The sequence below is a fragment of the Boeremia exigua genome (genome assembly GCF_020726555.1).
Source record: "Boeremia exigua strain MPI-SDFR-AT-0100 chromosome Unknown C7974scaffold_11, whole genome shotgun sequence".
Taxonomy (NCBI): Eukaryota; Fungi; Ascomycota; class Dothideomycetes; order Pleosporales; family Didymellaceae; genus Boeremia; species Boeremia exigua.
The window spans coordinates 1,465,557-1,480,950 of NW_025763528.1; the positions used below are offsets into that span (position 1 = coordinate 1,465,557).

At 57.3% G+C, this 15,394-nt stretch overlaps 8 protein-coding genes across 8 annotated transcripts; 5 read left to right on the forward strand and 3 right to left on the reverse strand.

Annotated features, from left to right (window-relative positions):
• Positions 1–387: 387 nt before the first annotated feature.
• Positions 388–3,177, forward strand: C7974DRAFT_436727 (uncharacterized protein; the record flags this gene model as incomplete). The annotated part of the gene is made up of 2 exons (XM_046145144.1): positions 388–2,580; positions 3,175–3,177. The coding sequence occupies 2 exons, from the start codon at positions 388–390 to the stop codon at positions 3,175–3,177; spliced, it is 2,196 nt and encodes a 731-aa protein (XP_045993598.1).
• Positions 3,178–3,622: 445 nt separating this feature from the next.
• On the forward strand, positions 3,623–4,485 carry C7974DRAFT_442607 (uncharacterized protein; the record flags this gene model as incomplete). Its single annotated transcript, XM_046145411.1, has 1 exon — positions 3,623–4,485. Exon 1 carries the CDS (start codon positions 3,643–3,645, stop codon positions 4,483–4,485), a length of 843 nt encoding a protein of 280 aa, XP_045993599.1. The 5' UTR covers positions 3,623–3,642.
• Positions 4,486–4,994: 509 nt separating this feature from the next.
• C7974DRAFT_475185 (uncharacterized protein) lies at positions 4,995–5,615 on the forward strand (the record flags this gene model as incomplete). The annotated part of the gene is made up of 3 exons (XM_046146633.1): positions 4,995–5,067; positions 5,103–5,233; positions 5,272–5,615. 3 exons carry the CDS (start codon positions 4,995–4,997, stop codon positions 5,380–5,382), a joined length of 315 nt encoding a protein of 104 aa, XP_045993600.1. The 3' UTR covers positions 5,383–5,615.
• Positions 5,616–6,074: 459 nt separating this feature from the next.
• Positions 6,075–7,121, forward strand: C7974DRAFT_402460 (uncharacterized protein). The gene has a single exon (XM_046142711.1). The coding sequence runs from the start codon at positions 6,122–6,124 to the stop codon at positions 6,953–6,955; it is 834 nt and encodes a 277-aa protein (XP_045993601.1). The 5' UTR covers positions 6,075–6,121; the 3' UTR covers positions 6,956–7,121.
• A 25-nt stretch (positions 7,122–7,146) lies between these two features.
• Positions 7,147–8,617, reverse strand: C7974DRAFT_442611 (uncharacterized protein). Its single transcript, XM_046145412.1, has one exon. It carries the CDS (start codon positions 8,250–8,252, stop codon positions 7,443–7,445), a length of 810 nt encoding a protein of 269 aa, XP_045993602.1. The 5' UTR covers positions 8,253–8,617; the 3' UTR covers positions 7,147–7,442.
• Positions 8,615–10,612, reverse strand: C7974DRAFT_402466 (eukaryotic translation initiation factor 3). Its single transcript, XM_046142712.1, has 3 exons — positions 10,212–10,612; positions 9,114–10,151; positions 8,615–9,066 (listed from the first exon to the last, which is right to left on the reverse strand). The coding sequence occupies exons 1-3, from the start codon at positions 10,461–10,463 to the stop codon at positions 8,986–8,988; spliced, it is 1,371 nt and encodes a 456-aa protein (XP_045993603.1). The 5' UTR covers positions 10,464–10,612; the 3' UTR covers positions 8,615–8,985.
• Positions 10,613–10,798: 186 nt separating this feature from the next.
• C7974DRAFT_52584 (EthD domain-containing protein) lies at positions 10,799–11,773 on the forward strand. Its single transcript, XM_046146791.1, has one exon. It carries the CDS (start codon positions 11,015–11,017, stop codon positions 11,498–11,500), a length of 486 nt encoding a protein of 161 aa, XP_045993604.1. The 5' UTR covers positions 10,799–11,014; the 3' UTR covers positions 11,501–11,773.
• A 274-nt stretch (positions 11,774–12,047) lies between these two features.
• Positions 12,048–15,025, reverse strand: C7974DRAFT_436732 (carbon-nitrogen hydrolase; the record flags this gene model as incomplete). Its single annotated transcript, XM_046145145.1, has 8 exons — positions 12,048–12,558; positions 12,609–12,937; positions 12,986–13,141; positions 13,527–14,012; positions 14,067–14,635; positions 14,689–14,710; positions 14,777–14,912; positions 14,976–15,025. 8 exons carry the CDS (start codon positions 15,023–15,025, stop codon positions 12,048–12,050), a joined length of 2,259 nt encoding a protein of 752 aa, XP_045993605.1.
• Positions 15,026–15,394: the final 369 nt, after the last annotated feature.

Below are 15,394 nucleotides of genomic sequence, written 5' to 3' on the forward strand. Positions count from 1 at the left end.
CTTTCCCAGACCATTCAGAGTCCTGGCCATGTTCTGGGGTCTTGAGTATGCCGGCGCTTAATGTGATGTAGACCAACCACCGACATCGTAGCCGCTAATCCTCGCCGCAACTCTACGCGCCGAACCAGGTCGGCGTTCTGATTGGCCGCCCCAAGTGCTGCAAGAGGTAGTTTATGCATGCGACGCACTTCTACCGCTATCGTTCGGGGTAAAGAGCAGAGATTGTTCGCCAGCCTCCACCGCGTGCATGCATCGTCGTTCCCATATACTCGTGCATTCAGCGTCTTGTGTTTCAATGCCGACCTAACGTCTCTCGCCTCTATCATAGCGAACAAAACGTCTCCACGTAATTTCTAATCGTCCTTACACGAAAGAGCAGCGTTGAACATGACTGGTACCGGCTTCCAATTGTTTCCTCCACCGCCTCGGGCAAGGCAAACAAGCCCGGCTCGGAGGCCCTCGCCAGCGGCGAAGCCATCTGTGCCCGCGCCCGTGGTGGAGAGAAAGGACAGCGCAAACCACATGGAACAGTCAATCGACTTCCACGAACTGGTCATACAAGTCAACTCAGTTCCCGTATCACCGTCCAACACGAACAATGCGGCTCCAGCAATCGCCGCACCGCCTCGAGCTCATGTCGCGCCAAGCGGCTCCGCCGCAGGCCATACACCACCATCAGCACATGAGGAGTTCTACCGAGGGCCCTCGCCAGCCCTCTCGATGCCTCACGCCTACAGTCCTGAACCCAACCGGACAGCCTCTCCTGCATTCTCAACATGTGAGACGCTTGTCCGAAGCAACACGACGGCCACACGACCGCCAAGGTCACCACAAGAAGAGGTCCAGATGCGTTCTATGTTTCCAACATATAACCCCAATGTACCTCTTTCGCAACAGGCGTACAAGCCCATGCAGGCGTCGCCAACTCACTTGCAGACCAGCAGATCGCCATACTCTGCAGAGCCGTACGTGCCTCACAGCAACACGTCTTCAAGGAGCACCATGACTGCCAAACCGCCACCGAAAACCTTCTTCACGCCTTCTCACCTGCTTGACAATCTCTGGCTAGCGGCCAATGGACAAGAAGAGCCGGCGATTCAGATCTATACTCTCAAAATGCATCGAGCTACAATGGCCAACCCTACCATCACCTTCGGAACCACGCCCTCGCTTCCGTTCTACAGCTTAGCAACGACGAACCTGGCTGGTGAGGATGCCCCGGTGCAGAGCATCATCAACGAGCTCCTGATCCAACGGCATCACCCTACTCAACCTCGGGTACTGCCTATTGCACAACTCGATCTCATCTCACCTCCTTCTATGGATAGCATGGCATTCGACCCCCGGCAGCAGGAGTCGACTACTCTTCTGACAAGCGTATACCCCAAACTCGCCGCTCTCCAAGCCCTGGATGCAGCCGCGACGTCGCCTGCCGCCTCACGTATCGCTCTGGTAGATCCTGGTGCCCAGTCCCCTGCTGCACAAAGGCTGGCCGAAGACGTCCTTGCCGGCGCCGCTCAACGGGAGTGCTGCACACTCCTCTGGACGCGTGATGACCCTAACCAACAAGCCAATCCATGGGCCCAGCACATCCCGTCTGAAGGCTCGTACCAGCTGCACCACCCGGCTCTAGGCAATTTTCCCATCCAGATTGAAGGCGACTGCTCCGTCATCAACAAGCCATCCACCCGCCCCATAACCGCCATATACGGGCACAATATGGCCTCGACACCAACCCTATCTACACCAAAGCCCGCGTCCATCACTCTTTTGAATCCGTACATTCTGTCCACCACCACACCGCGGACAAACGCCTTCTCACCTCTCCCCGAGCCCCCACGCTTTGACGCACATAACCGCCCCATCTCGGCCACCCCCTCAACCATGTCCGTCGCACAGCTCCCTACCACCACTGACGCTACTGCCGACGACGCAATGCTCGCACGCCTCGACTTTGCTGCCGACACCCTGGTTCTCAATCTCGGCGCCCTGACCCGCTTCGGCAACCCCTTCCTCGTCGACGTCGCCGCCAGTACCCTCTGCGCCGTCGCCATCGCCGAAGCTACGCGCGGCCGCTCCGCGCGCAAAACATCCCTCAGCGACTTCGCCGCCCCGCCCGCAAACGACTACGCCCCGCGCTCCCCCGGCTCCAGCGCCCGCGGCGTCGGCAACACGCTCAAGCGCGACTGGGCCGCCGTCGACGCGAGCAAGCAGGGCCGCGCCAACGCCGGCGCAGCCGCCAAGTCGTCGCTCAGCAGGCTCCTGTGCGCGCTCAAGTCGTCCACGGGCGACGACAGCTCGACGCGCGCCCGCGACCGCAATGCGGATGTCGACAAGGACATCGAGATGGGCGCGTGGTACGGGCAGAGTCCTGCTGCGCCCGCGACCGCCAGTGTCAGCGCGAGTCCGAGTGCCAAGGAGTCCCGGGCTGAGAAGCGGGCGCGCCGGCAGGCCGAGAAGGAGGACCGGCTGCCGTTTGTGGTGCGCGCGGTGATCAAGCTGGTGTCGTTTGCGGTGAAGGCGGTGGTATGGGTGCTGATGCTAGTGTTCCGGATTCTGGCGGGTGTGGGGCGGGCGGTTGTACGGGGGGTGCAGAAGCAGTGAGGTATTCATCGTCGGGGTGTGTGCTGGTGCGGTTATTCTAGATCTCTGGTTGTGTTTTACGGTGTTGTGTGTCTCGAGGCGTCGTTTATAGTATACCCTTCCAGTATTGAATCGAGCAGCTAATGCATATCTATCCCATAACGTGCCAGCCTCGACATTCGTTAGAGAACTGTGGTAGGGCAGGTGGCAGGTGGCAAGTTGCAGGTGGTAGATATTGGGTGTTGGATGCTGGACGTTAGATGTTCAGCATCTGAGTCGTACAGCTTCTTCGCTGCGAGTACCACAGTTTGCATCCTATAATAGTGCTAAGCAGCTCGGCAGACGTGTGCAAGTGCCTATTAAGTAACTACTAGTATCTGCTATCTCCTATCTGAACGGAGTTGTTCAACAGTACTTGTGCACCTTCCCAGCTGCAAGCAACACAGTTTACATCCTACAACGTACCGAGCAGCCAAGTGGGTCCTATACCCAACACTGTTCCGCAGATCGCAGATATAAGTATTTGCCATCTGCCATCTGCTATCTAAATGGAAGTGTTTAACAGTAGTTCCACAGCTTCTACGCTGCAAGTAGCACAACTTACATCCTACAAAGGCGCAACGGAAGCAGAAGCAAGTTTGCAGAGCGCTGGGTGGCGGATACTGGCATCTGACACGTGTGTCTGACATTTGTATTTGCCTTCTAACGTCTGGCTCCTGTCTTCTGACTCTAGGCTCCGAACTCCTGCCATCTGTATTCTGCCTTTCGGTTTCTAGCGTCTGGTTTCTGAGATCTAACATATAATGTCCGAGATCCGAGCTGAATGCCTCCCGTTTACGCACATGGACTTAAAGATAAGGATGCACTAAAGTGGAGTTACCAAGGTCCCAGTGTACTCATTCTCCTAGTATTGGTTGGCTCAACCGCATCCTGTGTTTGAACGGAGAGTTTGGGTCGTTAAGCGAAGCCAACAGGGTAGGTACGATACTTCAGCTTCATGTCCGCCTCACAGCTTCATGCCCGCCTCACGTTTCCACCACCATTTTCCAGTTCGTAAACATGGCATCATGTACAGATACTATAAGCGAACAGCCCTTCCGCTTCCTTGATCTGCCTACAGACCTGCGTTGCTGCGTGTACGAACACATCGAGATCCCTGCGACCCGGCACAGTCTCGACCGAACACAAGCCCTTATCAGGAAACCAGACTGGCCCGTTTTGCCCAAATCCCAGATCTATGACTCCCGCATCACCCTAATCCAGCCGCACACCAAGTCTGCGACAAACCTCCTAGCGACGTGCCGCCTTGTTAACAAGGAAGCCAGCTACTTTCTTAGCCGCAAAATACAACAAGCCAGGCGTCTGCCTGTACAGTACTTGGTAGACTACAGTGCAGTATTCGCCCTCGTGAAGCCCAACAGCGTCTTGCGAAGCTGTCTCGGCATGGCTGGCGCAGGCATTAGCCAGGGCGAAAACACAGCCGTGAAGTCCTTCTTGCGCGTCTGCGCACTCACCCTCTCTCGCACGCGTCCAGCACGGAACCGAGCATGGGACGGAACACAGAGCGGTTCACGCGGGGTACGAGCGATAGAGATCACGATCACTTACAGGCGCGACGCGGTGCACAGCAGAGAGGTCATGGAAGCTGTAGTGTGGCTCTCTAAGCTCACGTACTTGACTCCAACTCGAGTTGTGGTCATCTACCAGTCTCCGCTTCCAAGAATATTGATGCCTGGTAGTACGCAGGTGACAGATTCAGGTTTTTTGGAGCAGATGCTACAACAGGTTCCAAGAGAACTAGAAATTAGCAATCTGTCTTGGGGAGTTTTTATAAGGCCGCTTAAGGAAGCAGATTTTGAGAGACATGTAGAGGGTTTGGATAGTTCTTGGAATCAGGTTTAGTTAAGATGTAGGTCTGCATTTAAAAAATGATTATCGAAATATATTGACGGTAATTATATCAGAAGTCCAAAAAAGCCCCCCCCCCCCTCTACCCCCCTCTACCCCCCTCCCCCCTCTACTGCCTGGAGGCGCGGCGTCGCTCCTCCGCCTTAATGGCGGCTCCAGTGGCGGCGACCTTTACAACAATTGTTAGCACACATGAGAATTAAAGTTTTCCATCCACCACAGCGCAACAGAGAGAGCCCTGGAAAGCTATCTATGCTCACAAACGCTCCAGCGCGAAGCCACGCGCGGGCCGTCTCCGGGGTGGGGTCGGCGAGGTAGTCGCCGGCGGCTACAAAATGGGCCGCCTCGGCGGCCCGCAGCTGCTCCCGCAGCCGGTCGAGACGACTCCTATAAATCACGTGACATCAGCTCAAATCTTCTGATCATACTACGACGTTACGACAACATGCAATCTCAACGATGATATCGAGGAGGAGGGGTACAGCGGTAGACTGTATACGAACATGGTGGGGTGGTGGCGGGCGGCGGTGCGGCGGCGGTGGTGGGCGGTGGTGGTGGTGGGCGGTGCGGCGGCCTGTAAGTTGGCTCTCAGCATGATACTTTATTTGCAGTAGGATCAAGATGCCCTGATCTACCTACTGCTGCTGCTGCTGCTGTTGTTGTTGTTGTTGCTGCTGCTGCTGTGGCGGCGGCGGTGGTGGTGGTGGTGGGCGGCGGCGGCGGCAGGGCGGTGCGGCGGCCTGTAAGTTGGCTCTCAGCATGATACTTTATTTGCAGTAGGATCAAGGATGCCCTGATCTACCTACTGCTGTTGTTGTTGCTGCTGCTGCTGTGGCGGCGGCGGTGGTGGTAGTGGTGGTGGTGGTGGTGGCAGCGGTCTCGATGTGCTAGTGAAAGAAACCAGGATAAGAGACTGCGCGAAAGACTACATGTACCCTAATATGCTCTTACCGGCAAGCCACTATGCAACAGCAAGGCCAACCCTAAAGGCTACATTGAAGGAAGGAAAGGTGCGGTAGAGACCTAGCGATTAGGAAGCTAGAGACCGAGTGGACGCACTTCTCCATTTCGCACCCCGGTCCCCTAGGCTCTTGCTCTTGACGCAACAAGAGTTCTCAGGGGAGGAAATGTGCCGGGTGTGGCGTTTCGCTGCTGCCTTCTGACTTCTTCCGTCTGCTACCTATCAACACCAATGCCACATCTCACGCCTTCTCTCGACACTGTGGGGACGATAATCGAGCAAGGCGTCTCGTCGTGGCTCCACAGCTCCATACATACAGCATAGCAAGGGTGAGTAATTAATGTGCATCCTTAAATGTTCTTCTTCTATGAACACGTCTCTGCAAACAACACCTGTAATGCAGGCAAGATTAGACAATAAGTACTAATATTAGAGCCGAGATACTTTGTATACCTCTATAAGTCGTTTTCTAGTAACGAATAACTGCTAAGACGGCGTGGGTGCACCATCTTTTTTGTGGTAGAGTGAAATTGCTTAGGTCTTAGTGTGCCCCTGACCCGACTGCATCCTGCTTTTAGACAGAGAGTTTGGGTTGTTGAGGGACGTCAACAAAGTATTTGTACTTCACGCCCGCCCCATGTTTCCACCAACATCTTTCAGTCCGCGAATATGGCATCACACACAGTTGCTGTAGGTAATCATGATCAGCCCTTCCGATTTCTCGATCTGCCTGTAGACCTACGTTACTGCGTGTACGAACAGATCGATCTCGAGATGCCAACTACCCGGCACGTCCTCGAACGAACACAGGCTGAACTTTGCAAATCGAACTGGCCAGTTCCTCGCCAGTCTCCGGTCCAAGATTCTCGCGTCACTCTTATCCAGCCGTGCACTAAATTCGCGGTCGAAATTCTTGCGACTTGCCGCCTCGTCAACAAGGAAGCCCACCCCTTTATTAGACGCAAGATAGAGCACTCTATGCTCCTGCCTGTACGATATCTTGTCGACTACAGCGCAGCCTTCGCCCTCATATACCCTAACAGTCCCCTGCAAAGCTGCCTCGGCGTACCCGACGAGTACGTCAGCGAACAAAACACAGCCGTGCAGTCCTTCCTGGACGTTTGCGCCTTCGCGCTCTCGCGCACGCGTCCAGCACCAGGCCGCACACCGGACGCCCCGCCCGTCCGCACCATCGAAATGACCATCACACACGCGCGCGGCGCCGTGCACGGCCGAGAAGTCATGGAGTCTGTGCTGTGGCTCACCCAGCCCACGCACTACCCTCCGTCTCGCGTTGTGGTCGTCTACCAGTCGCCGATGCCGCGCATAACCCTCCATGGCGATGCACAGGCCGCAGATGCAGAGTTTCTCGAGCAGTTGCTGCAGCAGGTTCCGAGGGAGGCAGATGCAGACATGCAGGGGAGCCTGTCGACGGGGTTTTACATGAGGCCGCTCGCGGAAGCGGAGTTTGAGAGGCATGTCGAGGGCTTGGACTCTTACTAGGGACGGGTGATGCGGGTGCGGCTTTCTACAGTCTCGATGGGGAAGTGCTGACGTTGCAGAATGAACGGCGGATTGAGGATATGAGGCCAGTACACCACACAACAGCAGAGAAGGGGAAATACTAAGAGTCTCTGTTGAACACTACTTTGCCTATAGACAATGTGGACAACTCTCAACTAAACATTATCTTTGGGCATTGTAATAGCTACAAAATGTGTTCTACATTTGGTTGGCTTTAAGGGAACTCTTCCGCCACCATTTTCGGAACTTGAAGGGACCCTATCCTCCACGCTCCTCCTAGGATTAGTCAGGGCCTGTGAGAATGATCTCTAAGGACCAGGGCTAGCCAGGGTATTGCTATGAGCTTAACGTTTAATGCATTAAAAGAACTCAAGATCTGGCTGTGACGCGGTTTGTGCAAGTGCAAGTATAAGTGCATACCCCTGGAAGAATACCGCTCTAGCTCCTCCCCTTGATGCCGCCCTGCCTACGACTCTCCGGTAGCCACAACCGCAGACGGAGACGCAGACGCACCCCCCTCCCCCCCAACAGACGCAGCAGGAGCCCCGCGCCGCCCCCTCTCCTCACCCCTTATCGCCCGCTCCAGCTCCCTGATCCTCTCCTTCAGCGCCTCGTTCTCGCGCCGCACGTCCTCCAGCTCCGCGCGCTGCAGCGCAACCTCCTCGTACCTGGGCGTCGCCACAATGCTGCTGCTGCGCCGCATCTCCACGCCGCCCTGCGGACCCGCCGGCGGGCCGCTGAGACTCTGGCGCGCGGACGACGATGCGCTGACGCTGACGCTCGGCGTCGAGCTGGGCGCGTGGGCGTGGCCGTGTGCGTGGCCGTGTGCGAGCCCGTACGCGTGCCCGTGCGCCGTGCCCAGCGCGGCGCGCGACACGCTGCTGCTGCTCCTGTGCCTGCGCTCCGCGCCCAGCGGCGGCACGGCCTCCTCGCCCCCAACGATCGCGGATGCGCTGGAGCCCGTTGATGCGACGGAGGCTGAGTGCGCGCGCAGCACGGATAGCTCGCGGGTGAGTCTGTTGACGACGGCTTCTTGTTCTTTTTCGAGCTCGAGGTGCAGTTCTGCGGCGGTCATGGGGCGCGGGTGGCGCGTGGGCGCGTGCGGTTCGGCGGGGGAGAGGGGCGGGAAGGCGGTGTTGGGTGAGAGGGGGAGCGCGGGGGGGCTCATTTGCGAGGGCCGGCGGGAGGTGGGGGCGGAGGGTTGGCGGGAGGTGGTGGTGGAGTGCGAGGCGCTTGGGCGCGGCGAGACGGGGACGGAGTTGAGGTCTGGAGCCATGGTTGTGGTTGTGTGGAGGTTGGTTGGAGGTGGTGTGTCGTCGATGGTGTTTGTTGTCGGATGATAGTGTTTACCCCGCAGAGCTGGGGCTGCGACCGGGATGCTTTTTGAACACTGCTCGGCGTGTGAGAGCTCGTGGCGTGTTGCGAACAGCAGACGCGTCGCTGTGTGGAGTTACGCGTCGTCAAGACAGTGGTCCTGCACGTGTTGAAGGAGGGGTCTCGGCGGAGGCAGGAGCGGCCGTGAGGGGCAGCTGCATCAAGTGAAACCCAGTCTCATGCTGAGGCGACGAAGTGCTGGAGACGACGCTTTTAATTAACTGTCCCCTGCACTTCTAGTGAGCTGTCTGCGTTGCTGGTCGAGAAGACGTCGTGCGGTGGCCACCAACGTGCCCCGCCATACCACTACAGGCTAGCAAGACTCAAGTGCGATTTGTTCATTGGCGCATATATCATCACCGTATACTTCTACTTCAATCCTCGGGTGCTTCTTCCCCGTCCATCTCTGCTCCACAACATCCTTCTCCACACCGTACCGCACGGCCACAGCACCGCAGGCCAGCACAGCACGGCCAACACAGCACCTTCTGTGCCTCATCACGCTCAAAAACCTCAGAAACGCTTTTGCTATGCCATGTCTTTCCATATGCCGTAACCCCAACGCCAAGCCGGATGCTCTATCTCGATTGGCCAAGAATGACTCTGACGTGCCTCCTCTCCTCGTGTTTCGCTATCTAGTACGTGCGCGCCAGGTTGCGGAGATACCAGTCGACGAGCTTGCGGCCGACCTTTGCCTCGGAGACGTGGATGAGGTCCTGTTTGCGTTAGTTTGCGGTCGTTCTGTAGTTTTGGAAATACGTACACCCTCCATGGCGTAGTCGAGGTCGCCCGCCGACACGACGTCGCCCTCCAACAGCCCGCCCTCGTTCCAGCGGATCTGCTTGTTGCGCTGCTTGTTCACCAGCAGCCAGCAGCGCAGGGTCTCGGCCTCGACATCGAGGAAGCCGGCGAGCTTGTTGAGGTCCATGGTGGTGTAGAGCTTGAGGTAGCTCTTGACGGTGGGCGACATCATGTTGTTCTTGACGTCGTCCATGAAGATGCGCAGGTGGTGCTCGACGGGGTCGATGTTGACCTCTGGGTTGTCGAAGTCGGGCGGGGTGGGGGAGATGAACTTGGGGCAGGCGGTGCGGAACAGCTCCTCAAACAGGGGCAGCGACTCGGGGCCGCCGCGCTGCAGCTTGTTGAACTGCTCGCCGTACTTCTCGCGCAGGGCGGTGTGGATGGTGTCGTCGAGGCGCGTGGGCTGGAAGGCGACGCAGATGGCGACCAGGGCGTACATCTGGTCGTTCTTCTTGGTGATGGAGTCGTACTGGGCGTTCTTCTGGAAGTTCTTGGTGCGCGAGACGTAGACCAGGATGTGCGAGAACATGCGGATGGCGTCGGTGTAGCGGCGCATCATCATGTACGAGAAGCCGACGTAGTAGTAGGTGGTGAAGTGGGCGGCCATGACGCGGGCGAACTGGGCCTTTTTGTTGAGCTCGATGTCGTCGAGGGTCTTGAGGGCCAGGCTGAAGTCGCCCAGCAGGCAGTGCACGCGCAGCAGCCCGATGATGGAGAAGTAGCCCAGCATCTTGTACAGCGGGCGCTGGCCGTACTCGCCGGCGTACAGGTTGGAGTCCTCGCCGCGCTTCATGGCGGCCAGCTGCTCGTTGATCTGCGAGCGCTGGATCAGCGAGTACAGGACGTTGAGCACGCTGTAGCAGCCCCAGGTGTTGGGGTTCTCGCGCAGCAGGGCCAGCTCGTCGGGGTTGTCGTTCTTGAGGGCGACCTTCTGGCGGTAGCTGCAGAAGCTGTTGAACTGGTAGATGAACTCGTCGATGACGTCCCAGGCCCAGTAGTACTGCGGTCAGCAGTCAGCAGTCAGATACGGCAGCAGATGCGGCAGTCAGGTGCGCCTTACGTTGGGCACCTCGAGGTCGACGGGCCCGTCCGAGTTGAGGATGTAGTGGAACAGGTTGCAGTAGTTGTCGTAGCTGGCGAACTTGGTCTCGAGCGTGGCCTGGAACTCGAGCGGCGTGGCGGCGGCCTGCAGCTGCGCGTGGATGTCCTGGGTGCCGCCCATGGACGGCATGCGGTCGAGCTCGTCCATGCCGTCGTACTGCACCTGCGGCGCGTCGTCCTCGGCGTCCGAGTCGCCCTGGTAGCGGCTCATGGTGGGGGAAATGTGGCGGTCGGGTGTGGCGGTCGAGCTGCGCGGCAGTCGAGTGTGTCGCGGCAGTGTCGAGCTCGGGCGGCAGTGTCGAGCAGCAGGTGGTCGCGCAGGCGTGGGCGGGGTGGCAGCGACGAGACAATGGCGACGAGGCTCCCCGCGAGATTTCGAATTCGCACCGCCAAAGTGCGTTGCTAGCGGCTGCTGCCACCACCCCCGCCGGCCAATCACAGCGCCGCGGCCGCCGGGTGCTCGCCGCTGCACCTGGGCCTTGGATCCATGGCTCACAGCGTCGCCAGCAGGTCTGGCGAGCGGAGCGCCTGTGCCGTGCGCGCGGAGAGAGATCCTGCGCGCCGAGCGAGCTCCGCGATCCTGCGGTCCTGCGCCGCCAGCGCCAGCTCGTCGCATCATGCCCGCCCAGCGCGCTCCGGCTAGCCCTGCGACGCCCGTCTCCAGTGGCCCGCTGCACGCCGCACGCTGCACCTTATAAGCCGCGTCGCCGTCTTCTACGCGGCTTCTGGGCTTCTGGAAGTGCCGCTGTCACCGTGTCCCTCATGGCCTACACCATCTTGCTCTTCGTCACCCGACGGCCCGACCTCTCGCCCGAGGCCTTCCGCGACCACTACGAGAACGTGCACATCCCGCTGGCCCAGCGCCTGTGTGCCGGCAGCTGGCCCTACAAGTTCACCCGACAGTACCTGGCCCGCATTACGCGACGAGGCTTCGGCGGGCCCGCCAACCCCGACCGCCCGCCGCTGCTGCTGCGCGGCGATGCCGACGTCATTGACTACGACGTCGTGTCCGAGATGACCTTCGAGAGCGAGGGCGCCTTCCAGGCCTTCTACAAGCGCATCTACGAAAAGGACGTCGCCGCCAAGCTGGCCGCCGACGAGAACGAGTTCCTGCAGCTGGGCAAGACCCGCGTCGTCGTCGTCGGCGAGACTGTTTCCACCGAGCACGGCATCACCCGTTCCTACAAGAACTGCCCCAGCCCCAACGACACCGACTACAGCGACGGCAGCATGAGCGAGCAGAGCTAGCCTCTGCCCGTCGTTTCTCCTTTGGCGTTTGCATTAGCATGTGGGTCTACTATTGGAAGGATTCTCTAGGCGTTCTTGCGCGATATCCAGCCTTGTTGAATTGTGGGAGCCTGGCGGTCTGGATGGCGTTCTGGGGGTTTGAAATCATGTTTCTTGGAAGGATGGGGGTGGTGCGGTGGATTTGCGGTGGATTGGAGTCCCTGCAGTGGGTTTGTAGTGGATATGAGTGCAGTGAATTTAAGCGTGGTGGATTCCAATACCTATGCGGTGCATGTGGTGCGTTTGAGTGCAGTGGATCTGAGTGTAGTCGACTTGAGTAGACGTGCAGTGCTTCACTTTCGGCTATCCTTCCACGACGGCAGTTACCAAGTCGCGAGCCGCTACAGCAGATTGACATCAGCCTGCAGCTTGACATAACTTTAATACTTACAAGCCAACATGCGTTCACTATCGAAACCTAAACTAAGCAACTACATTCCTCCAATCACGTGCCAGAGTCAACATCTCCATGCTCCCCTTCCCTAATCTCACCACCCCCAAGAACTCTTTACTCACCACCCACACTGTCATGTCGATACGTGTAATGCCACCCCTCCCCCCCAATATCCTCCCTGATCCTATAATTCCGCTCCGCCTCCTCCAAAATCCCCATCTCGACATCCACCACCAGCAACCCCTCCTCCGCATCCCCCAGCCGCCCCACCGGCCCCAAAAAGGGCACCGTGACCTGACTCAACCCGGCATACCCCTCCTGTGCGGGCCCCGCCGCATTCGCAAAAACAACTGCACACGTGTTCTCAAACGCGCGCGCGGTAAGCACGCTCTCAAGGAACAGCGCCTCGGCGCGGGGATTGCGCGCGAGCCCCGCGGGCGAGCAGTCGTTGAGCGTCCAGAAGGTCGGGATGATGATGAGCTGGGCGCCGGCGGCGATGAGCTCGCGGAAGGCTTCGGGGAAGGCCAGGTCCCAGCAGATGAGCAGGCCGACGTTGCCGAGGGGCGTGGGGAAGACTTCGTGGGGCGCGTGGCGCGAGGAGGTGAGGTGGCTGCGCTCGGGGCCCCTGGGGGGTGAGTGGGGGGTGCGTGGTGCGGGGAGTGTTGGCGTACGTACCATAGGTTCTTCTTCACGTACTTGCCTACAATCTCCCCGTCTGCGCCAATGAAGTACGCCACATTCAGTAGCCGATCCTCCTCCTTCTGCTCGCCACGATGACCCTCGACAATAGTCCCCGGCACAATGCAGATCCCACACTCTTTCGCCAGCGCCTGGTACTTCTTCAGATACGTTTCCCACTGGTCGCAGAGCCCTACGAAAGCCGGGTCTTTCGGCAACCAGTTGGTGAGGTGGTATTCTGGCAGCACGGCCAGCTCGGCGCCCTGGGCTGCAGCAGAGCGTACATAGTCTGCCGCTTTGTTGAAGTTGTGCTCTGGGTCCAGAGGCTGCTTGGATGAGCGTGGTCAATGTGGGTCACCATGGGGAGATCGTACTTTTGGGTACATCTGGATCACCGCAACTTTAATTGTGGATGCCATCTTGCTGCTGCCTGCTTCAAAACAGCAATTAGAAAAATGCTTCGAGGTAAGAAGGATTGCAAGGGTATGTAGATGAAGATGGGGTAAGCCCTCAGCCGAAGATAAGCTCCGCTCTTGCATGATTGGTCAGTGTTCATCGAATAGTCTATATCACGAATTCATCAAAACTTCTACAGGTGATTCGTTTGACTATAAAAACTCTCGAACTAGGGCGAATATCTAAGTACTGGCAGTGTTAATGTTCCTGAAAACACCCGAGATATGGACAAGAACCAAGAAACCAGATCATGTCATACGCCGAGGACAACACCAATGACGACTGGTTCATATTGTTGTTGAATCTGAATTGAAGAAAGGGCGCAGGAACAGTTCTTGACCTCGAAAGAACGAGTTGCCCGCGCAAGCTTCCTTGCATGTGTGGGTATCAGAAGTTGCGAAGCGCCTATTGACTGCGCTGTGAGCCGGTGTGAGCGCTGAGCTGATATACTTATGCTACAGTAGCGTTGGCCCAGTCATTGCGGTCGAGACGCACACCATCAGGAATGTAAGGCTCAGTTTGGGAGTCTGAGTCCAGCTCTGAGCTAGTATCGAGGGGTGCATAGATGTTCGACATCGAGAGAGGCAGTGAAGGTACACGCATGGCTGGTGGACGAGTCCTTGACTCAGGCTGCGGCAGCGGAGCAGCACACTCGTCTGGGCCCCATTCGATCCGTACGCCCTTGTAGACTGCACGAGACATCATACAGGTCCTCGCAAATCGTGCGTTGTTGATCGAATTTGTCGATATGTGCGCATTTCCATTTTGGAAGTAGACGTCGACAATGATGAGGTTGTGGATATGGTCAAGATGATCTCGAATCTGCTCTTCAGTGACTCTACCAGCCACGCCACGCACCACGAGGTTCCTCGTCACCCCCTTTGCAATATTGTAAGAGACGTGAGGCGAAACGTGGAACTGACGGTCGGCCCAACGGAATTCAAGCTATATTCAGGTCAGTATTGTTTGTTGGCGAACTAGGGAGCTGGCAGAACTTACACGCTTGGCATGGAGATAGATGTCATTGCGCTTGATATGTGCCAGGAAATTAGCCGCGCCCTCGACAAAGGACACTGTAGCAGATCGGTCGTTGCGGAGGAAGATATCTAGGAGTCGCCCGCCCCGAATTATTCCAGTTATGTCCTTATGAGTGGTACGTTCGGCGAGATTGCTGATGAGAATGGTGCGTTGATCACGCACAGGAATGCGCTCGCGGTGTCCATAATCCTGCCGATGGTCCTGCTCTTCTTCCACGCAGTTGTCTATGCAGGACTCAGTCTCGTCGATGCTATTTGTGCGTTGCAGAGGTCGAGGTTGGGGTAGGCTGAGATGATCACTGAGAGTCTCGGTCTCGTCTGAGCTGTGCGAACTGTCATTGTTGCGAGGGCTGACATCGTTGTAAGATATTCGCGTCGTGTTAGGTACTGTATCAGGTCTAAAGAAGATTTTCTCGGAGGAGCCGTGTCCGTACTGTGCAGTGTGATCGGTGGCCTCGCTTTCACTAGCGAGGAGTGTGTTCAGTGTGTCCATCGTCAGGCCGCCACGGAACAGAGCACTCTTGAGGAGGGCTAAGCAATTTCAATACTATGTCGTAGTTCGAGGAGTCCGGGATTCTACGTACCATACTCGTGACTGCATTGTTGCTGTACGCATTAGTGACCTGCCAGAAGATGTCCATGCGAGAAGAACCAGACTTATTAGGAACTTACCATGTAATCATGCTCTACTTTCGAGATGATGACGTTGCTGAGGAGGTCAGGCGCAAGCTCGAACTCCTGTCCAGAAGTGTACTGGCAGTGAATTAGTTTGACGAAGAATCGATCATTTGCCATGGCGACCCACGAACTGGGCTCTGTTTTTGTGTCAGTGAATACGTAAGGCTTAGCTGCGCGTCAACAGCACACTCACCTGCGAAGAAGAGCATCGAAATAGGCTCTGCCTATAGTAACAGTGGCCATAACGGTAAGGTGAAAAGAAGGTGAGCGGCTGGAGGTGGCTTTATGCAAAAGCGTGGGAGAAGAAGAAATAATATGTAGCAAGTACCCGAGCAATCTTGGCTGCCCGTTTGTCTGATATCAATCTGGGGAAGGAGCTGGGCGCGCCGCCCCACTTTTTTTGGAAAGGCGCGACGCGACGAGAAGCCATCTCGCCATTGTTCGAAGAGGGTACTCAACGGGTGGACCTACAGAGCCTATTGCCTTGCGCCAGTGTCTACTGCTAGCAATTATCAATTAACCAACAGTACATGCCTCAATCTGTGCGAGGTACTACACCCAGGCACTTCCAACTAGCCAATTGGCAAGATGCAGCATCAGGCGAGAAACACC

Bases quoted from the DNA above. Each gene is read 5' to 3' on its own strand.
- C7974DRAFT_402460 (XM_046142711.1), top strand. From the start codon at position 6,122: ATGGCATCACACACAGTTGCTGTAGGTAATCATGATCAGCCCTTCCGA.
- C7974DRAFT_442611 (XM_046145412.1), bottom strand. From the start codon at position 8,252: ATGGCTCCAGACCTCAACTCCGTCCCCGTCTCGCCGCGCCCAAGCGCC.
- C7974DRAFT_402466 (XM_046142712.1), bottom strand. From the start codon at position 10,463: ATGAGCCGCTACCAGGGCGACTCGGACGCCGAGGACGACGCGCCGCAG. The intron at 10,152-10,211 runs GTAAGGCGCACC...TGCTGACCGCAG, and splicing joins TCGACCTCGAGGTGCCCAAC to TACTACTGGGCCTGGGACGT. The intron at 9,067-9,113 runs GTACGTATTTCC...TAACGCAAACAG, and splicing joins TCGACTACGCCATGGAGGGT to GACCTCATCCACGTCTCCGA.
- C7974DRAFT_52584 (XM_046146791.1), top strand. From the start codon at position 11,015: ATGGCCTACACCATCTTGCTCTTCGTCACCCGACGGCCCGACCTCTCG.